General features: G+C 38.3%; 1 protein-coding gene across 1 annotated transcript in view; it reads right to left on the bottom strand.

Moving 5' to 3' along the window:
- LOC137635951 (putative N-acetylated-alpha-linked acidic dipeptidase) overlaps positions 1-12,299 on the bottom strand; it is a 70,411-nt gene extending 58,112 nt beyond the window's left edge. The window contains exons 1-2 of the mRNA XM_068368416.1: positions 12,184-12,299; positions 7,679-7,860 (exon numbers count right to left, since the gene is read on the bottom strand). Of these exons, the coding sequence (XP_068224517.1) occupies positions 7,679-7,743 (65 nt within the window). The 5' untranslated portion in view covers positions 7,744-7,860; positions 12,184-12,299. The remainder of the gene's footprint in view (positions 1-7,678; positions 7,861-12,183) is intronic.
- Positions 12,300-12,548: the final 249 nt, after the last annotated feature.

The following is a 12,548-nucleotide window of genomic DNA, read 5'->3' on the forward strand; positions in this document are numbered from 1 at the left end:
GAAACGTCTGTTCGTTGATCAAGGCCTGACGAACCCATAAGTCGTTCGACATTACTTCTCCCCTGGGCTTGGGAGCTTGCAAGAGGTCCCGGACTAGGTGAACGACAGGCACGAACAGACGAACCCTCGGACGCAACACTGTAACACTTTGCGCATATCACTTTATCACTTCGATTTTCTGTTTTGCACTTATTTCACTGAAATCGAAACTTTTACTGATTTCTACCTGAAACACGCAATTCTACCCTTCATTAAAAGGTAGTAATTGCGAAAACAGTCGTATAATGCAGGTCATTAATACTAGCAAAAACAGAAAACATATATAAAGATAAAGAATTCAGTGGCTGGGAAAGAGACTAAACACTAGTTCAAATAAACTACGTTTACAATCTCTCACCGCACATAGCCTGGGGACAAGAATAAAACCCTAGAAACGTTTTACCTTCTTCCCCGTACAGCGACTAGGGAGGAGAGAAACACGAGAACAACGTTACCCGCTTGAACGGAACGTTTTCTCTCCTCTCTCTCCCTCCGTCTCTATCTCTCTCTCTCTTTCTCTCTTGATTTCGCACCTGAGAGAAGAGCCCAATTATATATCGTCAAAAAAAACATGTTATTTGGCTAAAGGAAAAAACTGAAAGGTTTTCCAAATAAAAAGTTCCTTTAATTTAGAATTTAAACCATTTAAGCTAAGAAAGAATGAACGAAACGTCAGAATCGATTTACTCTTACTGCAAAGTGAAACCGTGATACACTCTCTCTCTATCGTAATGATAGAGCGCATGTTGAACGTCCTGAACGTCAACAACTGCGTAGTCTAAAAAACTAAACGTTAGTTCATCTTTGAAAACAGTACGAAGACTATCAAAGAAAATCTTTCATAACATTAAATTTAAAAAGTTTTAAATTCTTTAAAGGCTAAATACGATATAACGGGCTCAACGTTGATTAACTTCGGTTCCAAGTTAGGACCGCCTACTATCAGGAAAGGTCGCATATAAACAAAACAAAAATTTATTTTTATATGTTTATAATAAATGGAAAGTTAATCGAAGAGGCCTAATAAAGGCGGAGAGATATAAAATATATAGATCTATAACGTGTTAAGCAAAATTACTAAAAACCTAAACACACTTCCGTCTAAGGGAAGGGTCGGCCATTTAAAAGTGAAAGAGAGTCCATACTCTCTTTGTCACCATAATTAAATCTATCCAAAACGAGTTCAAGTTTTGAGATGAAGATAAAACCCCTGCATAGCGAAAGCTCAAAACTAGAATAGTGTACTTCACCAAATAGTTGTGAAAACAAATCCAGTTAGTAACAGCGTATTAGTAGGTCTTGCCGGTAGCCCGACAGAGAGAAAATTGGTTCTTGTTTACTTGGAGTACTAAGTACCTGCTCGACAGATGGCGCTGTTGATGTACACCCCCACCTGCATAGCGATCGCTGGCGTATTTTGACCGTAGGTTTTTCTGTCGAGCAACAGAGTTGCAGCTTATATGATCACCGGCTAAGTTTAATATTGAAAAATTCAATATTAAACAAACATGACAAATTTGGAGGTACATACATACATATACCAAGGCACTTCCCCCAATTTTGAGGGGTAGCCGACATCAACAAAGAAATTTGGAGGTAATTTGCATTTTTCCTAACGTACAATCCTTTAGCTATCTAATAGAGATTGTGTCTTCAGCTTCGCCGAAAGGATAATCCCTATTAACCCTTTTACCCCCAAAGGACGTACTGGTACGTTTCACAAAACTCATCCCTTTACCCCCATGGACGTACTAGTACGTTTCACAAAACTCATCCCTTTACCCCCATGGACGTACCGGTATGTCCTTGCAAAAAACTGCTATTTACATTTTTTTTTTCATATTTTTGATAATTTTTTGAGAAACTTCAGTCATTTTCCAAGAGAATGAGACCAACCTGACCTCTATATGACAAAACTTAAGGCTGTTAGAGCAATTTAAAAAAATATATATACTGCAAAATGTGCTTGAAAAAAAATAAAACCTTGGGGGTTAAGGGTTGGAAAGTTCCAAATAGCCTAGGGGTAAAAGGGTTAAATAGCGTTAGATTTGTTAGTCACAGAACAATTTAATTCTTTGATACAGCCATTATCAATAGCAAAAACTGCAAACCTTACAAAATCAAGGCAAAACTAATGCCGACTGCATCTTGTGAAATGTAGGGCATGTTATATCATATATCGTCACCCTCATAAAATAACTGCCTAAGTTATTTTCTCCACTTGTTGGGAAATAAAAAAAAAACCTTCTCATTTCTTAATTTTTTATATCTTTGTCTTGAGCTTCAATTCACAAATTCTCAACAGAAAAATTTGTGGATTAGAATTTGTGAATTGAAGCTCAACACAATGATATAAAGAATTAGGAAATGAGGAGGATTTTTTTATTTCCAAACAAGTGGAGAAAATGACTTAGGCAGTTAGTTTATGAGGGTGACGATATGTAGTTTTTCATTCGCATGGATTTTGTATAAAAAAAAAACGATGAGAGTTGGAAGGGCCAGTTGAATATAATTAATGATAGGAACTCAACATACTAAAGTGCAGGGAACACAGTCTTAATCAGCCAAAAACAACAAGTTTTCCCTTTTACCCCCAGGCTATTTGGAAATTTCCAACCCTTAACCCCCAGGGGGTTATTTTTTCCCAGCACATTTTGCAGTATATATATTTTTTAAATTGCTCTAACAGCCTTAATTTTTGTCATAGAGAGGTCAGGTTGGTCTCATTTTCTTGGAAAATGCCTGAATTTTCTCAAAAAATTATCAAAAATATGAAAAAAAAAAATTTATAGCATTTTTTTGCAAGGACGTACCAGTACGTCCATGGGGGTAAAAGGGTTAATAGAATACATTTTATATATAAAGATGGGTCTATAAAAGAAAAACAGATGATATAGCCTAACATCAAATGGAGACAGGATTGATGTATAGTAGTTGATTCTTTCAGACTTTCAGTAACTGATATTGAATTCAAACTCTCTAGAGTTGGAATTTAATGAGAGACTCAAAAAAGTAAATCAAACAGTAGGCAGGCTAAATAAGATTTGGGAATCAAATACTATAAACTGAAATTGCACACAAAAGTAAGATAGTAAAATTATGCACGTACAATAGTCTTGTACAATCTGTATTGGAATGCAGACATAAACACAGAATGAAAATGAAACTCAATTACTGTATAAAGAAAAGATTTTGCCCACTTGAAAAACTGAGCTTTTAAATGAAATTTATCATTTCAATAATTACCTAACATCCAATGTGCTTTAAGTTTTGAAAGGACAGTGGATCTGTATGACAACCCATCTCATATCTTGATAACTATTACTACTACCACTATGCAGTCCTATTCATGGCTGCCATTTTGAAAATCCTTACAAATGCTTTGTCCTCATTATATGTAGGGAGAAGGTGGAATCAAACGAATATTGGTTAAGTGCAATATCAAAATAATAAAATAGATTTTAAGAATTATGAGCTCAGTATTTCTCTTAGGGTAGTTTTACCCAACATTTACTGAGCCGATTCCATTATTGAAAAGGTGGGTGGTGATACTCAATCACGAATAGTTAAATAAATCAACCTTGAAATAAGAGACAAATAACACAATACTCCATTGAACCATTACCTGGAATTTAACTATCAGACAACTTTCCCCCAAGGCAATTCGAGGTTGAAGGAGATCGCACTGTCCTCTGTTTATTGCAGGATTTCTACAGGTAGCTTGCAGAGTTGCTGTGAAATAGAACCTCCTTGTTTATTCAAGTATGCCACTACGGTCATGTCGACGCTCATCAATACTACTGAGTGGCCTGTTGATAGTGTTGAAGAGCACAAACTGTCGCTCTCAACTCTAGGAGGTTTATGACAAAGCAGAACTGAGTTGGACCATAGTCTGGAGGCCATATGCCGTAGCAGGTGAGCCCCCACTCTTCTTTTGATACATCAGTGAAGGGCATAAAATCTGGAGGAGGAGAAAAGTTTACACCTCTAAGAATGTTGAGTCAAGACTCCACCAACTCTGGTCTTTCTTCTGCTCTGTCCCCCCCTGGAATGAACATTCTGGGAGGGTCCCTACCCTTAAACCAAAAAGTCTTTTGGAACTTGGAGACGGCAGTCTCTTCTCTTCAGGGCCCAGTTGGCCCACTGGTTCACCACACTATGGGTCAAGAACTCTATCACCTTTGCACCAGTAAGGATGATGTTCTTGAAGATTTTCAGTTTTTCAGGGTCCGATAAGCCTTCAGTGGTATCTAAACACCCCACCCTCCAGGAGGAGGCCTAAGAAGTAGCCTTTACCATCCTCTCCATGTTCGTGGCATCAGTGGGGTTAAACACCACTGATTGAGCTGCCAGCTTCTCTGAGCTCAGGTTTTGTGCCAGAGCCATCACTGCCAAGTCTATCTAAGGGTAGAGGAAACAGAAAGTTGTTTAGGACATTACAGTACAGTATAGTACTTCCTTAGCCTCACGATAGGTGGAAGAAGAAGGTTCATAAACCTTCCCATGCTAAGAGTCTTTCCTCGCAGAAATCTACAAGTCAACCTTTGCAATGGACCCAGTGACCAACTTAGACCATGGAAGCTTAATCGTGGCTTATTGGCTCTCGGAGCACAGCATAGAACATCTATGGCCGCGTCCCTCCCCATCCTAAGCCTTGCCAAGACTGTTGACGCATCTCATGCACACCAGGACTTGCAAAATGGTCGACTCAGACTAACCTTCCTGCTTGTTTGAAGCCTTAGGGCTGGCTGGAGATGAAAGATCGCCTACTGAAGCATAAGTAGTGGAAATGTCAACATTGGCATGTGCCACAAGGGGACAAGGCCTAGGAGGTTTGTCTACTGATTTGTGAGTTGTCAAAGTGGCTCCTGTGCATTGAACCTATTTCTGAAGACTGGGGTCTTCCAAAAGCTTATAAGCTCAGTTCTTCAGAAATATGTTTGCGTCATTCCTATCATGAGCCTTACTAGTGAAAGGGGAGAGAATGCTGGAACCCCCCTTCTGCCCCTGGTCTAGAGAGACTTAGCAGCGAGCCTGAACTGGGATGGGCTTCGGTTGTAGGGCTTCAGTGGAAGGTATTCTCTCGACATACCTGTACTCCAAAGACGACAGCCTAAACAAGTCTACGAACAAGAGATCTCTTGGAAACCTTGATCGCCTGTGGGTTCTTGGATGAAACGTATCCTTAGAAGGTGGTGTAACTTGCCTCTTGGATTTATGACACCTCTGGGATTCATGGGGTAAAGCCCTAAATCCTCCCAAAATGGATTGAGTTTAGTGAACTTTTGTCTCTCCAGGTGCTGTTGCAACCTGGACACATGCTCTGAGGGAGTGCGTTCAAGAGCGTGCTCGGGAGTTGGCGGCTGGAGGCTAATTGGGACTGCCCTGCTAGCAGGAATGTCTCTGCTCCCTGCGTACGATGTAGCCTCAGATCTGAGGGAGCCTCAGAGGCTTGGGAGGACACCGATACCTCCCAGGACCTGATACAGTATAAAGTAAGTTGGACAAGACTACAGGATCTCTCAAAGCTGGCAAGGTGGCAGACGTTGCTTTGAAGATCTCCTGCAATGAACAGGGGCTCGCTAAAGACCGCGAGTGGGATGCGAGCCTTGTGCTACAAGTGCTCACGCTACCCCATCAACAAGACATATCCTATTGATTGCAGACACGTGCGATTCAAATGGGGGAGAGATGGGTGCGCAACTATAAGAGAGTGGATGTCTACCTGGCTAGGTAGAGCATGCTTAACAAACTGCAAGCTCACACAAAGCACAGGTGGGTGAGATAGATGTGCAAACAGATGATGCGCTGTGTTCTCAACCCAGCCAGGTGAACGTGATGGTGATCACACTTGCAAAGCGTGCAGAGTACCCTGTGTGTACTGGAGACTCAGCGAGTCTCGCAAAACTACAGTGGCTCGCTGGGTGACACACTGGTCCGCCGGAAAATCACAAGAGCGATCGTCTGAGAGCTCCGGAGAGCTAGGGCGTGCAAGCGATGAATCGCGCTGGTTCTTATGAGCTACCTTGGGAGATTGACTTCCTGGTGAGGACAACCACTTACGCTTGCGAGGGTATCTACCGAAAGTCCCCAGAGGGTTGGCAGGGATAGCGCTCGCCTCCTCACAGATCCTCGAATGGGAGAGGACCTGCTGCAAACGACGAAGGTCTGGGGGGGGGGAGGAGACCGAGCAGGAGGAACTCCCTCCTGTCGACTCTCAAAGGCGAAGTGCTGAAGCCAACCCCGGCAGGAGCAGGAACACCTCTCCTGCTGAGCCCCACAAACCAACACCTCCAGTAGCCTGTCCATTATCAGGGTACCCAAAAGTCCCAAGGATGGGCACAAGAGATGCAAAGGCAGAAAGGTTTTGCCGCCTCACTAAGGGAGATGGGAAGAGATTCCTTCCCCAAGAAGAGGCAGAGGTGACGATAGATACCGGGAGAGAGAGGAAGAAGTCGCGATTTCTAAAACTTAGAGGAAGACCCCGAAGGCAAAGAATCCTTTTTAGTTTACTTCCTCCTCCTACCTTACCACTCCCAACACTCGTCCTATAGAGCAGCCTGCATGCAGGAGTGTCCTCTGCACGTAGGGGAAAGCTGGTGAGGATCCGTCTCAATTTTTTTACCTTAACATGCCACAACAGCGGCCTACCACTCCACAACAAATCCAGGTCGTGCATCCTCAAGCACGCACCCACTGGTAACAACCGGTTGTCAACACCTCGTTAAAAGCTTTACAGCTGTGTTCCGCTTGCACTGTTCTCTTCTTTGTAAGGAACGAGGTTTTCTATTCATGTCGGAACAAAAGATTATTAGAATAAGTAAAAGTATTCACTGCCTAATGTATAGTCTAACCAAAAGAGAAAAGAGAATAGTAGCTCAGAATGATCATAGTTGTTATTGAAATACGGGATGGTTATTAATATAAATTGCCAAACTATCCTATAATTCTTTATTTTGTCAACCAAAGTTGCACTTTCAAAGTGTATAGGGCATTAAATATTGGATAAGACTAACTGAAATAATAAAGCTTTAAGAAAAATATTGAAGGGAGATTGAAGAAAAGCGAGAAATTATGACATAGGGGAAACTACTAAAGTTCTATTTGAATACGTGACAATGAGTAGATAATTGTGTTAGTGAAGGTACAGAATAGACATGAGGGCTCTAATTCTATAGAGACCCTCGTATTGAACAGCAATGGAGGCCATGATGATAACATTAATTACTTTTACAATGAAACTAACAACTAAAGGGGCACTCAGTAGAGTGTAGACCTCTGCCGCAGCAGCTTATTTCTTGACCTCTTGATCAACCTTGACCTTTGACCTTAACATGTATTAATTGGCGTGGAATTTCATACATTCAAATATGAAACAAGTTTAAAGTCTCTGTGACAACGATGTCCAAATTTATGGCTGATTACGCGATTTGGACATTTTGCTTGACCGTGACCGTGACCTTCAATAATTTAATCATTTCCAGCCTTTTACATAAGAGTTAATCCCTGCAAGTTTCATTACTCAAGGATTGAAATTGTGGCTAGGAAGCTGTTCATAAACAAACAGACACACAAACAGGGGGAAAAACATAACCTCCTTCCAACTCTGTTGGTGGAAATAACTAAATGGAACACTCACCTATGAGGTAAAAACGACGTTGAAGGGGTTTCTAGCAACACGCTAGTTAAATCTTCGCTTGACATGTTGAGTAGCCGAGAGTTCGCGATGAAACAATGAACCGTGTAAGTTTAATTAATTGGGAAAAGATGTTCAGGTCTCAGAAGAAGGGTACACGGTAGACCATGCTGGACACAGGAAGCCTGTAGAGAGAGACTTCTGTAAGCTTATAGCACTGAAATGAAACTGTAATGAGTAAAATAATATTTAGATCCTTAGCATGATGGCAGTATTACTCTTATATATGCTGAAAAGCATCTTAATTTTCATGGAATGTAAATAATAACTTTCTTTCAACATAATACTCTTTGTACCTGTTAATCAAAAGATTAATTTGAAAAGGTGTGTAATTCAGTCTTCTATTTATCTGTTCAATTATAACGATGTTTGCTTCCAATACATTTTCAATAAAGAACATCCTATTAATTTGTTTATTTTGTAGCAGCCATAACAAACCTTACAATATACACTAATTCAAAGCAATTTTTCTTATTCTGGCTTATAATTACCAAAATATCCTAGGAGTTAAAAAATCTATGGTTATCGATGACTTCTGTATAATCCTCCTAAAGATTTAATCTAAAAGAAGGATATATTGTTTATCCCTTCAGATACATGCTGCAAGGCCATACTACTGTACTTTCCAATGAATACAATGATGCTGATATAACTATTTAGGTACACAATTAGAATATTAAAAGATTTGGGACTCAAGGAAATTTTCTAAATTAATCAATACCCGTTCAAATCTTTCGCAGAGGACCCACTTCTAAAATCGACCTCATATCCAACATTCACAACAAGAATCCTAGAAAGAGCATAATAGAAGTCTCAACTCCTCCAAGCCTCAAAGAGGATCCAGTTTCTGATATATCCTTGACAGGGATTAAATCATGATATGGTTTCATAAGGGGACCAAACAATTGTCAAAAAATGGCTAACAGCTACTAAAAATCAAGTACGTATATTTTCATCTTGCAATATGTACTGTATGCTAATTTTTTTAGCCAGTATATTGACGTCACAGACATTCAGGTCACGTTCTCATACTTCCATGGAGCCGTAACACTCCTCGCCTCTTCCATTTTGTTTGGGTTTAAAACAGGTCCACAAATTACAAACTTAATAGGCTCCAAGAAGCTGTTTGCAAGTCGAATTTGGTTAAATTTTGGCCTGAGATAGGCCTAACCTGAATTCAATGCCTATGATTTTCAGCTACACAAGTCAACAAATAGTCAGATCTCCTATGAAATAGATATCAAGTTATTACAAATGTTGTTTTGCTTACTGCATTAAATAATATATTGTTCTTTTACAGTATTTCTCAATCTTATCTTTCATATTTTCAGTTGGATTTATGATTATAAATTGAGGATCTGTACTGAGGCCTAATGCTGGAAGGCTCTGAGGGCTATTTCCCAATCTCTTTGAATTCAAAATATTCTTAAGAAATCTTTTCTGTTGTTTATCCCTGTAAGGACTAGAGCATAGTATCTTTACTTCCTTACTTTACTTTGATGGCTGCTTTTCAGGTCCCATACAGCAGTAGAACCCTACTCTCAACAGGACCTCCGCTGTCGTTTTACCTTTTTCGTTCAGAGTATTTATCGTTTCAGATCACGTATTGTTCATTTACTGTTAAATCGTCACTGATTTTTTAAATAAGAAAGTCTTCAGTTTCCTCTTGAAAGACTTAATGATTTCAATCATTCAAATGTTTCGTGGGGGCTTATTATATAGTCTCGGGGCCGCATATTTAAAGGCTCTAGAGCCTAAAGTAGAGATGTATCACCTTTGATATGACTGGTTGAAATTTTAAAAAGATAAAATGTGTAATCTTTTTAATATATAAATGTGTTTCCCCATTATTTATAACTTACAGATGAACAGCAGATATCAAAAATATAAATACTGTAAATACAAATATATTGCTGTCGCATTAAGACGATCGAGCATTTTTACCTAGAGTGCATTGGAAAAAAAACAATCCCGTCGGGAGCAACCCTTGCGTATCAACACGTCCTTGAGCCTAAAAAAAGCTGTAAGAATAAAATAATTCACTGGTAAATATCTCTCTAATCATTAATTTCCAACAGATTTGAGTAAGGTTTTCGTATCAATTACCTCAAGAAGATATTATAACGAGTTAGAAAAAAAAATCTCATGTTAAATGAAATTGTAATAACAACGGTTTTTATTCCACAGTTGACTACATCCATTGTTGTGTTTTAGCTGTATTGAAATAAATAGGATATGTCCCAGCCTAAGGCACTTAACCTAAGCTGATTTCGAATGCTGTACCCTTACTAAGGGGCCGAGAAGGGTATGACAATACAGCAACCCACATTTCATTCACACAGCATTTCCAAAACACGATACAGTACATGATAGGCTATGTAGAGCATTCATGGCAGATGTCATAATGGAAATAATCATAAGAATCTAACCCTTTTACCCCCAATGGACGTACTGGTACGTTTCACAAAACTCATCCCTTTACCCCCATGGACGTACCGGTACGTCCTTGCAAAAAACTGTTATTTACATTTTTATCATATTTTTGATAACTATATGAGAAACTTCAGGCATTTTCCAAAAGAATGAGACCAACCTGACCTCTCTATGATGAAAATTAAGGCTGTTAGAGCAATCTAAAAAAAAATATATATATAACAAAAAGTGCTTGAAAAAGAAAACCCCAGGGGGTTAAGGGTTGGAGAGTTCCAAATAGCTTGGGGGTAAAAGGGTTAATGAACTTATGATGTAAAATTCAATCAATAAATAATCATTCAGGTGAGAGTGCATTTCCAAAGCACGATACAGTACATAATAGGCTATGCAGAGCATTAATGTCAGATGTCGTAATAGAAATAATCTTAAGAATCTAATAAATTTACGATGTAAAATTCAATTAATAAATAATCAGTCAGGTAACTGCTTTTAAACATAACGATTTTTCACCATCTGCTGCCCATGACACAACTTTGTATTCCAGAGAGACCCTTTATACGAACGGTGACGACAAAACCATCTGCCGTCCTTTCCGCATTGATAAAATGGGCGGTACCATTTACTTTCAAAACCTCAATAATATCATAAATGATTTAAAGGATACGAATTGTTTACATGATGTAACATTAATTTTGAATATACAGTAAATAAAGATCTCTCTCTCTCTCTCTCTCTCTCTCTCTCTCTCTCTACACACACACACACATATATATATATATATATATATATATATATATATATATATATATATATATATATACACAGTATATATAGGTGTGTGTGTGTATATATATATATATATATATATATATATATATATATATATATATATATATATATATATATATATATATATATATATATATATATATATATATATATATATAGAAATGGTCGGCGGACGGCTTAAAGCCAACGGGTGTGAATGCAGCCTTAGGAAAGGTTTGTAGATTGGCAGACATCGATTGGCTTGCGCATGGAAAATAAGTAGTTTAATACAAAGTTATAAAATCAAAGCGATGTGGGGTGTATGTAGGATAGCGGCCACCTGTATGTATTATTATGTCTAACCTTATATATGGCAGTGTAAGGGGGTCGCAGGGGGGCGTTAGCCAACCCGTTAGGTAAGTAGGTAAGGACATGGCTTGTAGGTTAGGTTAGGGGGGAAAATTTAGGTTAGTTGATGTCCATTTTTGATGAACGCATGAGGAACTGGCCGCTGATATACAAAGGCTCCAAAATATCTCTTTTATATATAAAGAAATGGTCGGCGGACGGCTTAAAGTCAACGGGTGCGAATCCATCCTAATGGAAGGTTTGTAGATCGGCAGACATCGGTTGGCTTGCGCACGGAAAACAATTATTTCAACATGTCACAAAATCAAATAAGATGTGTTTTAAATTAGGTATCAACCCCTAAGCTTACGTAATTAGGTATGTAATTACGGTAATTGCCTCGTTACCTCTACTCGGAATAGTTAGAGGGTACGCCCGCTATTCTACAAACTACCCATTGGATGAAATAGCGTGTCACTCTGCATTCTACATACAGAAGTACATATATACAAAACTACATACTGTAGTAGTTAATGGGGGTTGAGAAAAAGAACAAATATACAACTGATAAAATGGGATAACATAATACGGTTCGAGATTTTACAGTTTATAATAAAGAACTCAAATATTCACTATTCTATTGACAGAAATTCACAGTATTATCTAAATAATGTAAAAAAATACAAGAAATTATTCCAAAATACTCCAATCCCGGTAATTAAATCTATAAAAAGCAATACATACATAAATCTCTGATAGGCTTCGCTATTTTCCTTTAGCTTATAACAATATAAGGTAATGCCAGACATTAGGTGTCCATCAATCACCAATGCTAACATAAATGGTTATTAATTCTTAAAAAATACATTTAAATGCTAACGTAATTCCACTACACTTACAAATCAGCTGTTTACTTGAAACAGCTTCACAGAAATGACACTGAGCTGACGGGGAGCGTTCATGAAGATGTACTTATGGCAGATTCTAGGGAGCGTTGTATATAGTATTAATATATAAATTAAAAGAGCTTTTAAATAAAATATTCATTTATATAAATTTAATATAAACCTCTGTTATCTTCCTGAAGATATATTAAAAAATTAAATAGCCTACGACAGCTTTAACTGAAACAGTTCCATACACCAAACTGTTTTCCGCTTCCATATATAAGTTAGTGAACGAATCCTATAGTCGTCTTCTATTTCATATCATCTTAGACCATTGGTCAAATCGAATCTTCTGAAGTTAATTATAATTGAATGAA

The sequence above is a fragment of the Palaemon carinicauda genome, unplaced genomic scaffold (assembly GCF_036898095.1).
Source record: "Palaemon carinicauda isolate YSFRI2023 unplaced genomic scaffold, ASM3689809v2 scaffold201, whole genome shotgun sequence".
NCBI lineage: Eukaryota > Metazoa > Arthropoda > Malacostraca > Decapoda > Palaemonidae > Palaemon > Palaemon carinicauda.